Source organism: Setaria viridis, chromosome 7, assembly GCF_005286985.2.
Source record: "Setaria viridis chromosome 7, Setaria_viridis_v4.0, whole genome shotgun sequence".
NCBI classification, from domain to species: Eukaryota; Viridiplantae; Streptophyta; class Magnoliopsida; order Poales; family Poaceae; genus Setaria; species Setaria viridis.
This window is the reverse complement of record NC_048269.2, coordinates 23,344,011-23,361,851: the sequence shown is the minus strand read 5'-3', so window position 1 is coordinate 23,361,851 and position 17,841 is coordinate 23,344,011. Positions and strand designations below refer to the sequence as shown.

Below are 17,841 nucleotides of genomic sequence, written 5' to 3'. Positions count from 1 at the left end.
GTTCAGTCACAGACTCGGTCGGGTTTTCAATCTAGAAGGATGGCGATAATCATCATTTATGGTGGCCTCTTTCCAAGTCCATCTGGGATACAGAAGATTCAAATCGATCGTACGGTGACAGGGAGGTCTCCTGTCCCTTTACGTATCAGCTTCATAAGAGGTATTCCTATACTCGGGAAGCAGCTAGGGTTTTGGTGTCTCCTTTATCTTCTTGCCGCCATGATGCCTATTGGCTCCCTTCCTATCTTCGATCTACGATCTGCGGTGGGGGTGATAAGGGATCTCCGCTGAGGAGGTTGCCCACATGAAGCCAAAGTTCGGTGATCTGTGTGGGTTGGGGTGTGTCCTGGTTATCGGTGCCATCGACTAAGAAGGAGATGAGTTCACGTCAGTAGCGGTCAGAGAAGAAGCTGGATGTAGTCGGGGATACCATGATCGATTCAGGCAGCTTGGAGGTTCAGCACCAGGGAGTAGATGGTGCAGATGCCGTGGCCTAGGAGGAGGTAAACTTGGATAGGAGGTCCATGGTCCATGGTGAGCCAGCAGGGGAAGACCTGGAGGAAGGAGAATTTGAATATGACTTCGAGGAAGAGGAACCTGCAGGAGGGGTGAAAAAGAAGTGGTTTGCAGTGGCGAGATACTATTCTAACCGCGTTGCCAAATCAAAGATCATGTTTGCAGAGTTGAGCAATGTGTGGGGTGATATGAGCTCTAGAGTTCTTGGTGACAACATATTCCTACTGGAGTTTACATCGGAGAGCTCGCTCAACTATGTTCTCCAAGGAGGTCCATGGAATTTTAAGGAGGATGTTTTGATTGTGGTCCGTTATGATGGGTTGTCTAGACTATCTGAGGTCATCATTGAATCCATACTTCTATGGATCCGCATACATGATATACCTGTGGGGATGATGACCACAGGTTTGGTCAATGCCCTGGGAGCAAAAGTGGGGAAAGTTTTAGAGGTGGGAGAAGCTGTCAAGGATTTCAAAAGGGTGAAGGTCGATTTTGTGCTAGCTGATGCTCTTAAGAGTAGTGTGCAGATCCGAGTTAGAGGGAGAGGCTTGATGGAGTTTATGTTGAAGTATGAGTATGTTCCCTACTTCTGTTTTTGTTGTGGCCGTATTGGCCATGCAGAACGTGAATACCCGAATGAGGAACTCTATGAAGGTGAGCCAAATTTTGGTATAGAGCTGTGAGCTTCGCCATTCAAGAGGGAGGCTGCAAGGACACTCTCCTTCCAAGTGACGGTGCCACTTGCGAAGAGAGGTCTCAATTTTAGTGGTGCGCAGAAGGATAAAGTTATTTCCTACTCCAGCTCCTCTTCGCTAAATGATGGGCGCCGCGGGAGAGTGCAACAGCGCTCAGGAAGGCAACAGAAGAGGGAGGAAAAGGAGGCTGGCGGCATGATGGTAGAAGGGCGGGTGGAGGAAAGCTCAAACACAAAATTTGCCGTTACCCCAGAGGTTGCGGATTACCTAGCAGATGGTGTCCAGAAGATGGCGGTGGATACGGCTGATCCATATATCAACTCTGGCCCATCAGTAACGGCAGGGTGTAACCATGATGCTATGTTGGGTTTTATGGAAAGAGTTTATGGCATCGTCTCTTATGATGGTTCGAGTGATGGTTCCCTATCTATCCAAGAAGAGCAAATGATGAATAAGTCGTCAGCTACACCGCTAAGCCTACATGACAGGTTGCTACGGGCCAAGGCCAAGGCCGGGGGGTGCACTAGACCGCAAATCACCAGCTAGGAGCCCTGGCGTGTCCAAAGACATCAATAAGCCATGGAAGCATAGGAGCGCGCTGAAGCCGGATGTGATTGCCAAGTCCTTGCAGGAGATGCAGCATGGTGGAGTGTGCCCAGATGGCTTGCATGTGCCATCGATTGATGTGGGCAGGAACAAGAACGATTGAAGTAGTGGCCTGCATGTGCCGTCGGTTGATGTGGGTAGGAACAAGAATGAAGGAAGTAGTGGATACAAAGGAGGGGAGGAGGCTACAGGAAACCTGGTGGGTGCTCAGGGCGAGCCCCACCAAAGGCAATGAATGTCTTGTGTTGGAACTACTGAGGGACCAAGCTCTCTCAGATAGTTCAAGAGCTATCGGCTCTGGTTAGAGCTAAAAGCCCGAGTTTAGTTTTTCTTTGTGAAACTCGTAATTTAGAAAATAGGGTAGCAAATTTGAGGTGGAGATTAGATCTTGAGAATTGTATCGCGGTTGATAGTGATGGTAGGAGTGGAGGTCTAGCTCTGTTTTGGCATGAGTCTGTTGAGGTTAAATTAATGGAGAAAAACTTTCACTACATCGATGTTTGGGTTCATGCTAGCTTGCATGTGCCCTGGTTCAGGGTAACATTTGTGTATGGGGAGCCTAGAACGGAGATTAGGCATCGCATGTGGGATTGCCCAAGATGCTTGCGCTCAGTCTCGGATTTGCCTTGGCTGGTTATGGGCGACTTTAATGAGGCGATGTGGGGTCTTGTACACTTTTCTGTTTGTGAAAGGCCGGAGAGCTGATGGTTTTGTTTAGGGATGCTTTAAATGATTGCGGTCTAGTGGAGTTGGGTTTTGTGGGTCTGCCTTTCACGTATGATAATGGAAGGGAGGGGGCGGCAAATGTGAAGGTTTGTATAGATAGAGCTAGTGCTGATACTAATTGGCGAGATTTTTTTGCAGATGCTACGCTGTACCATCTGGTGTCGTCATGCTCTGACCATTGTCCCTTGCTGCTAGAGATAAGAAAGGAGAACTGGAAACAGCACAAGCCACGGGTTTTCTGACATGAGATTATGTGGAAACTCTTGGAGTCTCTAGCGCACGAAATTAAAGAGGCCTGGTGCACGGCGCCGAGCAGGGAGGGCCTAGGGGGAGTGGCTACTGCTTTACGTTGTGTGTTATGTGCTCTGCGATCCTGGGGTAAGCAAAACTTTGGATCAGTGGTAGTGGAGTTGGAGTCCCTGCGTGCAAAGCTTGAGGAATTAAAGGGCAATCTATCGACTAGGAGGAACGACGTCCGTATTATTACCGACCGTATGGGCGAGCTGCTATACCGGGAGGAAATGATGTGGCTGTAGCGATCGCGTATTGCATGGTTAAAAGAGGGAGATAGTAATACGAGTTATTTCCATCGACAAGCAGTTTGGCGGGCTCGTAAATATCATTTAAAGAAGCTGAAAGATTCAGCAGGCAATTGGTGTGATAATCCGCATGGCCTTAAGCAATTGACGGCTAATTTTTTCATGAGGTTGTATGAAGCAGACCCGGATGTTATACCACACGAGCTACTGGACCTAACTGAATCCAAGGTTTCAGAGGTAATGAATCAGCAGCTATGCAAAGAATTCACAGATCATGAAATATCAGATGCTCTTTTCCAGATGGGGTCCCTGAAGGCTCCAGGGCCGGATGGATTCCCGACGCATTTTTTCAAGAGGTATTGGGACATATCGCGGGAAGATGTGATTGGGGTTATAAGAAGTTTTTTGTGGATGGGATTAGGCCACCAGGTATAAATGACACGGCTATAGTGCTAATCCCCAAAGGAAATAACCCAGAAGAGCTAAAGGATTTCCGACCCATTAGCTTATGCAATGTTATTTACAAAGTCATGTTCAAGTGCTTGGTGAACAGGTTGAGGCCGTTTTTGGGAGAACTTATCTCGTCAGAGCAAAGTGCTTTTGTGCTTGGCCGTATGATTACAGACAACGCTATTATTGCGTTCGAGTGCATACATGCAATCTAGAAGGGTTCTGGTGATAAGGAGGAGTTTTGTGCATATAATTTGGATGTGTCAAAAGCGTATGACTATGTTGGCTGGGGTTACCTAAATAATTTGTTGGTGAAACTAGGCTTTCAAAGTCAGTGGGTGGAGTGGATCATGACATGTGTGTGTACTGTTCGCTACTCAGTTCGCTTCAATGGGGCTCCGTTGGCGCCCTTTACCCCATCTCATGGTCTATGTCAAGGTGATCCACTTTCACCCTACCTCTTTCTTTTAGTTGCTGATGGCCTCTCTGTCCTGCTAAAACACTATGAAGGAATGGGACAGCTTGAGGGAACTAAAGTTTGTAGGCGCGCACCGAGCATCTCTTACTTGTTCGCCGACGACGGTATGCTCTTCTTCCGCGCTACTGCTGAACATGCATGCCTAGTTAAAGATGCTTTAACTATTTTTCAGAGGAACACAGGATAGTTGTTAAGCCCCAATAAATGTTCTTTGCTCATGCGAGAAGGAAGGGAGGGGGATGTTATCCAGCTGGTCCGAAGCATTCTAGGGGTGGTGAGATTGGATTTTGAGGAGAAGTACTTGGGCCTACCTACACCTTAGGGGCGCATGAAAAGAGGAACTTTTCAGCCACTCGAGGCGAGGTTTGCAAAGAGCATGCCTGCTTAGAACGAAAAGGAGTTATTGGCAGCTGGGAAAGAGATCCTAATTAAATCGGTAGCATAAGCGCTCCTGAAGTATATCATGAGCGTTTTCAAGTTTACCGATGGCCTATGTGAGGATCTAATGAAAGCTGTCGATGCTTACTGGTGGGATCAGAGAGGGGCAGACGAAAACTGCAATGGGTTCCATGGATGACCATTCTAATACCCAAAGATTTTGGAGGAATGGATTTTAAGGATTTGATTTTTTTAATCAGGCTCTTCTTGCTAAACAAGCTTGGCGCCTACTAATCTTCCCTGGCTCTTCTTGCTAAACAAGCTTGGCGCCTACTAATCTTCCCTGACAGCCTGTGTGCTTGCATCCTAAAGACAAAATATTTCCCTAGATGTAACCTTTTGGACACTGTGATAGCTGGGGAAGCCTCACGGACATGGAGGGCCATTGAGTATGGGTTGGAATTGCTCAAGAAGGGTGTAATTTGACGGGTTGGTGATAATAGTTCCATTTGTATATGGCGTGATAATTGGATACCCAAACCGTATGGTATGAAGCCCATCGGGAGTGTGAGGACGTGCAGGTTGAGACGGGTTTCCCATCTTATTGACCAGACATCCAATATATGGGATGAAGCTACTATTAGAAGGTTTTTCTATCCCTATGATGCTGATGAGATCTTAAAGATTAAGCTTCCATCCACTCCATCTGCAGACTGGATTGCATGGAACTTCGAGAAGATAGGCATGTTCTCGGTTAGAAGTGCATACAAACTGGCGATGCGTGAAAAATATGAGATGGGTGCCACCAGCTCCAGCTCTATATAGAACGAGAGCGAGCTCTGTGGAAAAGAATGTGGAGTGCTGGAGTTCCATCAAATGTTAGAGTTTTTGCTTGGAAGGTGGTCAATAATGGGCTACCAATGAGACAGAACAAGAAGTATAGGCATCTCGACCAGGAGTGTAGCTGTGAGTTGTGTGGTCACCAAATGTAGAATATTTTTCATGCGTTCATCACTTGCCCGCACGCACATGCCCTTAGGTACGAGCTTAGGAAGCAGGTGGCTTTGCTAGCGGAAACAGGACCTGAATGGCTACTTGCCATATTGGATAGGTATGATGTTGTTTCTAATTCAAATTTTCTTATACTAATATGGAGGTGTTGGAATGTCAGGAACAGGGTATTGCAAGCCAGGGAGCAGATCTCTATCACCAGCTCAGTCTTCCTGACATGCTACATAGAGGCATTGTTCCAGATCAAATATCAGCAAGTGGGAGGTGATACATGCGGGAAGAAGAAGCTGGACCGAGGAAGGAATGCCCATCCTGTCGTGGAGAAACCGACCGCTGATGGAAGATGGGTACCGCCGTCGAGAGAGACCTTGAAGGTAAATGTTGATGGAGCCTTCATCAAGGAAATGGGAGGGGCGGCTATGGGAGTTATTATCAAAAATAATTCGAGCCAGCCACTCTTGGCTTCCTGGCGCCTTCTAAGGTTTTGTAGAGACGCAGAGGAGGCGGGGGCATAGGCTTGCCTAGAGGGAATCAGGATGGTCGGTCGCTCGAGAGGCGATGTTGGAGTGTGACTGCTCAAGAGTTGTGGAGAAGCTTAAAGCTGGAGGCACAGACAGGTCGTTGGTGGCGTCCATAATCTGTGACACTCTCCAGGATGCTGAGGTTCTACCCAGCGTGAGATTCGTCAAGACTAGTAGAAAATAGAATAAAGTCATGCATGAGTTAGCTCATCTAGCTATACGCAATCCGAGTTGTATTGAGCCTTTTGTGCATACTGATTCCCTAGTTTCTTGAGAGAGAGAGAGATGAGGAGAGAGAGAGAAAAGCGCTGCCAGAGCTAGCAACAGCCGGTAGCACGCACCCCATGCTAAGTGGGCCTACCATGTGCTCATCAATTCTTCTCTCTTTCTTCCTTTGCCTCAGGCGGCCTCCGGCATGCAGGCGGAGCAGCTGGAGTCAGGCCACAATGGCGAGGCGGGGGGCCTGGCGTGGGCAACCTCCGACGGAGTCGGACAGGTGGCAAGGTCGGCAACACTCAAGGACGCGAATGGGGTGGTGACATTCGTCGTGGGCGGCCTTCGGCGCAGCCGTGGCCAGGCAAGACGGCGCTGGTAGCGCGCGGGGCCGCATGAGGGCCTCGATGCCGGCGCGGGCGGCGAAGCTCGGCTGGCGGCACGGAATCAGCACGACCACAACCGATGGGGCCGGCGGCGCGCGCGCAAGGCCGCAAATGGGCCTCGGCTCCGCCGCGGGCGAGCAGAGCGCAGCTAGCGGTGCGGAATCGGTGTGGCCGAGCGAGACGAGGCCGGCGATGCTGGCGGAGGTGAGGGGTCGCGGCCAACGCGGGTGCGGGGGAGGATTGGCGGGTGCTGGTCGAGGGTAGGGCGTGGCGGCCTGGACGGGAGGATGTGGATGGAAGACATGAGAGAGAGAGAGCTGTGATTAGAAAGCATTACCATGCAGGGCCCGCAAAGTTTTGGAGCATGCGGTTGTAGCTAAGGCCCTATTTGGTTCCTATGGACTAAACTTTAGTCCATTGTTTTTAGGCACTTTTAGTCCCCAAACACCCAAAAAGGTGGACTAAAGTTTGGAGTAAAAGCTTTAGTCCTATAGTCCACTAAATTGGACTAAAGGGTGTTGGAGACACCCCTACCCCTCTCATTAATTGCTCGTCCTCCCACCTGACTCCATCCCGCCGCCTCCTGCCCAGCCCCCGCCACCCTCCTGCCCGCCGCCAGCATCCCTCACACCCGACCCCCGCCGCCGTCGCCGCCGGCCCCGTCCCGCCGCCCGCTGCCCCCGCTGCCGGCCAGGGCCGTGCACTGACGGCAGCAGCCACTCGAAGCCGCACAACGCCGTCGCAGCGGGCCGCTAGGCAAGTCACCCGTGGTGGCCCAGCGCCGCACTAGGGCCAGCCACCCAAGTCCGCCTGCCGCCGCGCTGGGGCCGGCCAGAGGGACGCACCGAAGGCAACGGATGCCTAGGCTGCACGCTGTTGCGCTCCCATGCCCTCGCGCCATTGAAGTCGCAGATCGAGATCTAGAAGGAAGAAACAGGAAGAGATGGAGAAGGAGAGGGAGAGGAAGAAGGAGAGGAAAGGGAGGGATGAGGAGAAGGCAGGGGACTAGGGCCGCTACTGCCACCGCTGCCGTCGCGAGGAAGAGCTTCCGTCACGGGCTCACGCTTGCTTGATGCAGGAAGAGCTTCCGGGGACAGAGAAGAAGGCAGGAAGATCCTGCATCGGCGCCGGGGGCATCCAAGGGAAAGAGCCTGGTGCTCACTGTGCTGTTGCAATCCATCTTTGCAGTTCATTCTCATGGACAACTGCACTGATGAACTCTAGTCCATGTAACTAAACAAGCCAACTAACAGAAACTAAAGTTTAGTCCAACTAAACTATTTGAAGATTAGTCTATTATGCTCTCCACAGGTGACGTGGATTGCATCATAGAGAGCATGCTCTGTATATTGTTGCGGGTGCCCAGAATCAAGTGATCAAGTCACGTCACATGGACAGTGGACTTACTTGCTGCTGTGAGGCCCAGCCAAGAACGGACTAGAAAGCAAGGCCCATCGAGCCTCTTCTCTGGAGGCCAGCCCATCACGGCCCAAATACTATTTGACACTAGGGCTGCGTTCATGAAGCCCACTAGGTCCAGCCCACCTCCGACCCCGCCATTCATTTAAGCACAGAAGAGGTTAGGGTTTTAAGCCTCGGGCATTTCTTCGTCTCCACAGCTCCCGCCGCCGCCGCCGCCGCCGCCGCTTGAGGTCAGCGCGTTCCTCTACACCGGGCATCGGCGCCTCCTCCTTCGCGCGGCGACCATGGCGGAGCAGGTGAGACGCCTTGGGAACCACTTGTTTCAACCACTACGGCGCTGCGCCAGCTTTGATTGTGGCGGATCTCGTGTACATTGGGTGGTAGTGTACGTGTATCACGCGTTGCCTTGTGGCTCCATGTGGATGCTTCCTAGCGCTGTAGCAAGTTAGATTTTAGCCTTCGGAGATTGGGTGGTTAGGTTGTGAAGAGCTGTGATTTTGCGGCGTAGTGTGGATCTCATGAATCTGCACTGCACTATTCCGACATTGTTTAAGCTCCAAAATTTGATGTCCCTGCTAATTGTGGCGTAGCTGTGCATGTGATTTGATGCATTTGATTACTGTCGATGTTCAACATCTTCTCTTTGTTTTCTCTGCAGACGGAGAAGGCTTTCTTGAAGCAGCCCAAGGTGTTTCTCTGGTAATATTCAAGCGCTTATGTCTGACGTGCCTTTGTTCCATTCATATTTTAATGTGAGTCTCATGAGTTGTTTTCGAATTCAGTTCCAAGAAGGCCGCCAAGGGGAACAAGCCTGGCAAGGGAGGGAACAGATTCTGGAAGAACATCGGCCTTGGGTTCAAGACTCCCAGGGAAGCCATTGAAGGTCTGCATTCTTTTCTTGCTCAATCATTTTGCTGGTGTTTTCGTTTGCTTGATAAGTTGTATAAATCTGCTTGACATAACTACTTGCTATGTGTTAGGTTAGTGTTTCACCAGTTTGCTAGATTGTGCTGCTTCTACTTGTATATGTCCCTTAGAATGCATAGCATGATTTCTATGCTTGTTGAGATGTCCTGTTTTTATTTTTTTGCCAGCATAGGTTATTGTTATCCAAAATCTTAGTCATAAGGTTTTAAGGAAAAAAATGTAGGTTTAGGCTTTGAAGCTCCAAAACCTTGCTGTATAGCTATTACGATTGCTAAATGGTAATCTTAGTCTATAGCTCTTGTGGCGACGATGGCAAAAAGGGAAGCTTGTTTCTCTTAAACATTCACAGTGGCTGCCTGTTGCTTGGGACTTGGTAGCTTATGCTGGTTAATTCTTCCTTGGATATCTGATGCTAGTCACACCCACATTAGAACTATTATAGATCATGATTAACATGAATTATTATCATAGGTCCTTGGTCCGTTGTAATGTATGAATCATCTGTTGGTATATGCAAGTTGTACTGATTTTAAATGATGCATCTGTGTCTAAATAGCTGAGACTGCCACCATTTTCATACTATACTACTATAGTAATGAAGCGATATTAGTTTTGTTTCCAGAAAGTTCTGGTACCCTTTTAGATTGTTTTAGGTGCTTGGCTTTAGATTTACTCTGTTGAACCAATTTTCATTTACTTGTCCTTTATATGCTTCTTGGTGCAGGAACCTACATTGATAAGAAGTGCCCATTCACTGGCACTGTGTCTATCAGGGGTCGCATCATTGCTGGAACATGCCATAGTGCTAAGATGAACAGGACCATCATTGTTCGTAGGAATTATCTTCACTTTGTCAAGAAGTACCAGAGGCAAGTTAATTTTGTTGTGCCTGAAGTTGCTGAATTGTGTCACGTTGATTGTTTTGCTAAATGAACTTTTGTTTGGTGTTCTGCGTAGGTATGAGAAGAGGCACTCCAACATCCCTGCGCACATTTCACCATGCTTCCGTGTGAAGGAAGGGGATCATGTCATCATTGGCCAGTGCAGGTAAAACATTTTTATCTTTTCTGGTGATGAGCTTTATACTTTGGTACCTGGATGATGTGATTTCTGAAAATGAATTGGTCTTGTTTATGCTCAATGTAATCCATTAGTTTGACATGAAATATCTATCATGGCTCTTTTGGCACTTTGGCGTAATCTGTAAGTTGCATTGTTCTAATTTCAGGCCACTATCAAAGACCGTGAGGTTCAATGTGCTCAAAGTGATCCCGGCAGGTTCAAAGAGTGGAGCAGTGAAGAAGGCTTTCACTGCCGCTTAAGACATGATGAGTAAACCGTCGAGGGCCCGGAAAAGCTTGTCATAACATTTTGATGCTGCCTAGCCTTTTTTTTTTCTCCATATCAATTGTGTACTAGGAATTTGACTTGAATCACTTCCAGAGCTTGAAATCTTGAAAAATTCGGGACCCTGTGTGTATGTGATTGCTTAGTTCCCTACGATTTCAGTCATATGGTCCTGAGAATGCTTTTCTAGGTGTCATTTGTTTGGAATGTTTGCATCCATTGTGGGCTTGTGGCCCGTATCGGCTTCGTTGGGGGTCGCACTGCCCGCATCATGTGATTGCAATAAAATCCTGTTTGCGACTTAACGTGGAGCATTAGGTGTGGCGGCACGTTTGCGACTTCACCCAAGATCACTGCTCGTTTGCGACTTACCGAGGAGCATTAGGTGTGGAGGCACGACTGGAATGCCGTATAGCCATTAGGCAGTACTAGAATTGAAACCCCATCATTCTCCCTAGTTGTGCTGGCAAGAATAGACTGGATGGAAACAAACGTGTAAATAGCAAGTTATGAGTCGACATTCAGATTAAGAATCAAAGATTCTGGAATTATCAACATGCAATTCCCGTGCCTGAAATTCACTATGCTCGTACACTGTACACGACATGATTGTGTTACAAGGAAGCCTTCAAAGAGGCTAACAAACAAATCACATGTGGGGAAGGGAACCCTCTTGTATAAGATTTTTCACACCTACAAATGTCACGGTACAAAATGAGGTCTCTAAACTAACTCTGAAGAACTGCCTATGCTGTACCAACTACCCGGATATGGAATGGGGATCCACGGCATAGTATAGGTTCATCTGGTGACTCTGCCTTGGCACGAGCACGAAGAACGTCTGTGGCATCAATGATAACGGAAGAAGCTTGCAGCGAGTAGTCACCTGGTACAAGGAAGTACACGGAAAAAGGATGTACTACCTCTTGCAATGGTAGAACCTCCAGGTGTATATCACTAAGAACACCTGCACAGGAAAAAGAACACGTCAGAGCAGTGTAACAAGGACACTGGGTAATGCTTTGATGAATAAATCTCAGTTTGAAAACACCATAGAATCAAAAATATTTTGTCCAAAACGATCAGTATAACTCAGGTGAGGAAATGAAGGGGCTCTAAAAGTACAAATTGCCTAACCAAGTGCCCCTAATGTAAATATCTTTCATCATTCTGCATTACTAGTTAACACGGATTGTTTGCTGCCTCAATAAACTAAAATTGAAACCATGCATGAAAACATAAAGATAACTCACCAGCCCAGAGGACAGTTGCACTATTTTCATCGAAGCAATTCTCCCCTGCAACATCTTTGCATGAAATGCTAAGGTTCATTCGAATAATTTCCTTCGTGTTGTTGCGAATCTGAACTTCCATATGGGTCATTTCATGAGCAGATATTGGATCCTTTGAAGAATCAACATTGGTAACAGTTCCATTCTTAGCAAGCTTAAAGCTAAATGTCAAGGGATCTGGTAGCAGTATGTCCATTATAGATGCTTGTAGTGCCGCCTGAATAGCATCTTTAATATTCAGCTCACCTGAGCTATTTCTCCCAGAGTGCCATTTCACTTTTATTTTTGAAATCAAATTGTTGATAGACGCGTTTAGCTCTGCCTTGGCATTCCTTTCTGCTATGGCGGCAGCCCGGGATCCAAGAGGTTCATCACTACCACTTTCCTTAACAAAAAAGGAAGCATCAAGAACAGGTAATTTGAAGTTCTCAAGAGGTATGAGAACTCTGGCAGAGTAGTCGCGATCAATTCTAGTTTTGTGACAAGCCGCATCAGCAGCATTGCCTTCTGAGATTAGTCTTTGATCCAAATTTGTGTCATCCGAATGTACAGCAACATCAACATCAAAAACAACATCAGTAGGATTGAAAAGCTCAAGTTCCAGAAGGCGGAGGCCCCAACTTCCATTATAGGGATCAATCTTCAATAGATTAACATTAGTATGCTCTGTGTCATTTCCAGTGCTTATATCATGTTTGCCACTGACAGGCCTTAAATGCGCTTCAGTAAATCGAGCAGGTATTTCCATGGACAACAGGCGTGCTCTTACAAGACGCATGCCCTGCACAACACAGATATTCAATGGAACAACCAGGCGTCTTCCAGGTGGAAGAGAAATATCTCCATTCTCAGGATTAGCAGCAGGACCTGATGTGCAATAAACAAATTTAGTTTTGAAGCCACATAATGCCAAATATTTTAGCCTATGTAACAAGATGTGCATGTACAGGCTGTAAAGAAGAAATCTTATACAAATTACTGATGTCTATAGCTGATAAGAATATTGCTTTAACAGTAGGCACAGTAGATCATATTACCAAGAACGGACTAAACTATAATTAGGATGGTCATTTCAAAGCAACAATCACAACAAATAGCACATACAATAAAATGTCCATGGGCTAAAAAAAATAGAATTGTCCATGATGAAAGAATAATGAGACGAGGTGCAAGACAAAGAGAATAATAGGAAGCCCATAAAGCAGAGATGATTAAGAATTGCCGCTTATTAGAGCCATGTGAATAGCATTGAAACAGAGAGAGAAGCTAATGTTAAACCCAAAACAACTATTTCTATCTATGCTTCAGATATACTAATAAAAATATGAAATTAGAGAGGCATTAGTTCACAACAGGAAAATTTAATAAATTTGCAAATGTCCAGCTGTAACAGATATATGAAGAAAACTACAGATTCGGTCATTGAGTGTCCATAAAGGATGACAGTGTATTAAAGAGTTGAAACTGACAACCTACCAGCATAGTGAATATTCAAGAATGGGTTGATTCCTTCTCTTGCTATTCTCCTTGAACTTGCGGGAGATCTACTGCCATCAGCTTCCAAATCTGCCGAGCTAAGATGCCAGGCTCTTAGAGTCACTGCAAATGTCACTTCTCCACCTGGTTTAATAGGAAGAGCAGATTTCCATGTGCTATGGGCAATTGAAATAACAGAATCCTGATTCTTCCCTGACAAAGCAATATTTGCTTCTTCAACTGGTACGGTTCCAGCATTTGTCAGTGTTATCAGAACATCACGAATTTCTCCTTCATAAAGAAGGATGGAACCATCTCCACCCACAACATTGGCAACTAATAATGGCAGAGGAGGAACAACAGAAATACTAGGAAAGTTGACACTCTTAACCTTGCTAGAGCCACAACATCTGAAAGGATCAGAAAGGACAAGCCCTTGTGCAGCTCCAAGGAGCAAGCAGTCAACCTCTTTGAATAGGTGTTCAGTAATAACACCAAAGCAATGAACAATGCACCCAGGAATTGAAATTTGTCCGACTTGTGTTGGAATACCAGATAACAAAACTAATTTTGAGGTGTTAGGTGGAAGACTAACACTAACTGGAAAGGCATCGAAATTCCCAGAATGGACCGAGAGATAGATGCTCTCAACAACTAGGTCAAAGCTGCATGGGTTTGCTAACTCAACCATGACTTGAACTGGCTCCCCCACAATCCAACTAACCTCTTGCTTGGAAGTCCCAGACGACGCTCCTGCCTTGCTGAAAGGAGTATAAATGAAAGGTCCTGAAGGACCTGCACCAGTCCACCACTCCTTTTTATGTGGGTTGCGCTTTACTATATCTCTTTGAGAAGGGTGAAGAGGGAAAGAATGCAACCTGGAAAAATAGAATATAAGGAAAAAAAATTCACAGAAGATAGTAAAGATTAACTTTTCCATGAGCTTCAAACGTGACAATAAGATAATATTGATGAGCTTAAGTATACCTAATGAAAGGAAGGCATGGATCAGCACAGCGTGTGCCTGTTGGAAGCTTATCAGCAGAGTTCGCAAGTGAGCTTGCCAGGCCACTCTGACCAGCTGGTGTGATGAGTGGGTAAAATGATCTAAGAAGACGAGCTGCAGCACTCCATGATGAGAGTGGATCCGCAGCACGGATTGATGACATCAATATCTCTCTTAGAACGACCATTTGAATGGTACTCCATTGCGACTCAAACAATGACACTATAGACTGAGGGTGCACTTTTCCAGAATCAGTACTGCTAGCATGAGGTTCCTTAACAAAATAAGCAATGCAAATGAAACATGAATCCATAAATATTTAAGTATCTTTATGAAAGATAATTGATTCTCAGTATGCCGCAGATGCAAAAAAAAAATTATGATCTCACCTTGGATGGATCATGATTTATTTTGCTAGCCTTTCGGCTTTGGACATGGTATGCATTTGTAGTCATGGTTAGGACCTGCATAGCACTCATAGCAGCATATGCATTGTCCTGCTGAAGGTACAATTGTGCAACTTGTCTTGAAAAAAAGGCTGCCTTGCGCTTATAACCAAGTGTACCAAAAAGTCTTGCGATTTCAATATATAGTATGAGTCGGTCACTGGCATCAATCAGAGCCTTGGCACCATCTGCAGCTCCCATTAACAAATCTGACACCTCCTTGGCAAGTTCCCGCCTGACAAATAAAGACAGTGGATGACTTCACCATAAATAGAGTATGATTTGACACAACCTCAACCTCAACCTCATATCGTTATATCATGAATTCATGATTAACTGGAAACAAAGAACATGGGAGACTCACCTGCACAAGTATCTTGCCAACTTCAAGGCAGCTTCAAGCTCAAAGCTCACAGGTGAAACTCTACACCAAAGAGGACAGATACAATGTCAGTGCGCTAAGTAAATTTTCCAAGTAAATAGCTTGGTATTACATGCTATCCTGGATTCCAATTCCCACTGTTAAAGAAGTACTAATAAAGAAAACAGAAAAGGAGGGAATGGAGATGGCAAAAAACCAAAGAAGAAACAAAATGAACTCAAGGACAAGATAGGATATAACAGCCTTCAAGCCAACATGAATTCTATTCAAAACCAAAGGAGCTCATAAAAACAGATGAAAGAAATGCAGCAATGAAAGAAACAAACTGTTATAGAAGTAAGTATTATTTCTTCAATATACCAGCAGCTCACAAAAACAGATGAAAACACTTCAATCTTTTATGTGCAAAACAAAAGAAATAAAATGGGGTTCTGTAGAATATAACAGACCTAAAGGAGGAAACTGCCATATAGGACAGAAGGGCATGGGGTTCACAAACATAATTAAGACAACAGCAACCCTGAAATAATACCTTTGAGCATTATCTTGTAAAGTGGCTCTTCTGTATAGCTGGATAATGGTGTAATAACGATATTTCACTTCATCCTCCAAAACGGGATCACTTTGGCCCATCCTATCTACCTGTTCATAAGCACAATATAATCACCTAAAATGGTCATGGGTAGGTTGCCACAAATCTTATGTTATGTAAGATTTATAAATAAATGGAAACATTTCAAACGAAGTATAGATATACCACTTATCAAGATGAATGCAGTTCAACAACCAGAATGACTTTGATGTGAAAGCTTACCACTAATGCGCAGACACTACCCTCAAGGGCTCCAGCATGCCAGAAAACATCCCCAGTCAATCTTGCAAGCTCTATTGCGGTGGTGTAATGTGCATTAGCATCAACAGGTGATCCAGCCAAAAGGCAATAATCTCCTATTATCTTTTGTGCGCGACCCAGCCTTCTCTTTTTAGCCTTAATTACCTAAAAATACAGAAGTATATTGTCTTGTATAAGTAATACAATCTTGGGCCATTTGCATCATCAACATACACTGGTCAAAATACTTGGAACACCTAAAGTATGAACCTCCTCTGAGCCAAGACTGGATTGTGAATCCAAAGGTGTCTTTAGAATAGTTCCTGTAGATTCTGCACGCAAGACCCACTTCTCAAACTCCATCAACAATGAAGCAGCAAGATCTTGGATCATTGTAACCATATGAAGTTCCAGCGATTGCTGATCAGAAGGAGGGAACATGATAATATCGTCCCTCTTTTTTGCCACCATCTAAAAAAATAACCACAAACAGATAATGCATTAGAGCATCAGGTGATCAAACCCAACAGAAGTAGATGCATTACAACATGGGTACACCAAGATCCATGGTTCTAAGGCAGCTAAACAGCAACCTCATATATAAGTATATAACCTATCACCTAGGTGAATAATATCCTTCCTTCTATCACACGAGAAGGTAGGCGTACTGTTTGACAAGTTCTATTGCATTTACACAAAGAGAGAATGACATGGGAATAAGCACAGTACTGAACAAGCTAGATCCTCAGATACTAGCACAATGCAAGGCAAGTGAAGTGAGCACAATGCGTAACCAAACACCCAGCAAAAGTAAAATCCAACCCTCGAGCAGCAACAGGATTTTGAGCCCTCGAGCTAGAATTAGTGAACTAGCACAGTTTGGATTGTCGGATCAAAGGTCAAATGGGATCACACGGATCTCATATCCAAGTATTCAGAATACTTGGAAGCATGCCATTGCCATTCGGAACACTTAGTGGAGCAAATGAGCATGCACGAAACCAATGATCATCACACACACGCGCAGTGTAGATCACCAAGGTGAGATCCACGGATACCGAGCCGGGGATTCCTAAGACTTCGGAGGATACGCCGTGATAGCAGCAGGCACGTACCTGCTCGTCCGTGGGGCAGAAGGCGAAGCAGCGGTTGGCGAGCGCTGACGAGTACGACCGCGCCGTGTCGACGAAGTCGGCCGCGACGCGGTCGAGGTCGGGCGAGGACGGCAGGTGGCAGATGCCGATCACGGCGAGCACCTTGCGCGAGGACTGGAAGTCCTCCCAGGGGGAAGGCACGCACCCGCCGAGCACGAACTTGAGGCGGAGGCACCCGGTCTCCCAGGGCTGGTGCGCGAAGGGGCTCTTCTGGTGCTCCGCGTAGTAGGTGCGGAGCGAGGCGAGGTCGACGCGCGCGTGGCGCGACACCAGCGCCATGTACTCGCGCAGGCGCGGCGGCGGGATCGTGCCGCCCACGGGGAGCACCGCGACGCGGATGGCGGAGCCGGACTCGATGCTCAGCCCGGGCTCCATGGCAGATGGCTGGCGTCCCCGCCTCGCGCCTTCGCCTCGCTGGCTCTGGTCGGGAACGGCAGATCTGAGTGGCTCGCTGATGGAGGACAGGGAGGTGCCGGGCAGGTGGAGGAGAGGGGGAGGGGGGGAGGACAACGCTTTGCGCAGTGATGATCCTTTGGATCTGATTCTTTTCTGGGCCGGACTTTGGGCCATTATTGCTGGACATAGAGGCCTTCTCAGGAGGGCAGGCCGAGAGAACAATTGGGTGGATACAAATCAAGCCCACAACACCTGCTCCCGTCGCTCTCTTCCCGGAAGAACGGCAGGCGCTCAGCCCAGCCGCTCAGGGTAGCAGGTGGGGAAGACGACGGCCGGGCGCCCGGGCATGAAGCACGTGTTTCCCCGAATTCCCGCGCCTTTCTGGTCTCCGTTCCTCCCCTTACATATAACCCAACCCGACAGACCCGGCTCGACCGGTGGTCAATGCGATTTCCCCGAACAGCTATAGGACATTTCTCGGCAATGGATTGTCAGGATTGATTGTCTTCTCTGAATGTTCTGCGAACAGCGGCTCCATCGCCGTCGTCGTCTCATCTCGTAGAGGTAATTTATTCAGGTGCCGCCGGTGGCATCCGCTCTCGTGCTTTTCCATGCTTGAGGCTGCATTGCCGCATTGACCTG

At 46.9% G+C, this 17,841-nt stretch overlaps 2 protein-coding genes across 2 annotated transcripts; one reads left to right on the top strand and one right to left on the bottom strand.

Moving 5' to 3' along the window:
- The first annotated feature begins 8,078 nt into the window (after positions 1-8,078).
- LOC117863199 (small ribosomal subunit protein uS17) lies at positions 8,079-10,404 on the top strand. The gene is made up of 6 exons (XM_034746815.2): positions 8,079-8,237; positions 8,600-8,640; positions 8,724-8,824; positions 9,593-9,737; positions 9,826-9,915; positions 10,097-10,404. Exons 1-6 carry the CDS (start codon positions 8,226-8,228, stop codon positions 10,188-10,190), a joined length of 483 nt encoding a protein of 160 aa, XP_034602706.1. The 5' UTR covers positions 8,079-8,225; the 3' UTR covers positions 10,191-10,404.
- A 337-nt stretch (positions 10,405-10,741) lies between these two features.
- On the bottom strand, positions 10,742-17,285 carry LOC117863198 (trafficking protein particle complex II-specific subunit 120 homolog). The gene is made up of 10 exons (XM_034746814.2): positions 16,765-17,285; positions 15,920-16,120; positions 15,632-15,814; positions 15,350-15,459; positions 14,800-14,859; positions 14,379-14,670; positions 13,971-14,263; positions 12,984-13,861; positions 11,469-12,374; positions 10,742-11,182 (listed from the first exon to the last, which is right to left on the bottom strand). Exons 1-10 carry the CDS (start codon positions 17,176-17,178, stop codon positions 10,962-10,964), a joined length of 3,558 nt encoding a protein of 1,185 aa, XP_034602705.1. The 5' UTR covers positions 17,179-17,285; the 3' UTR covers positions 10,742-10,961.
- Between the last annotated feature and the right edge of the window lie 556 nt (positions 17,286-17,841).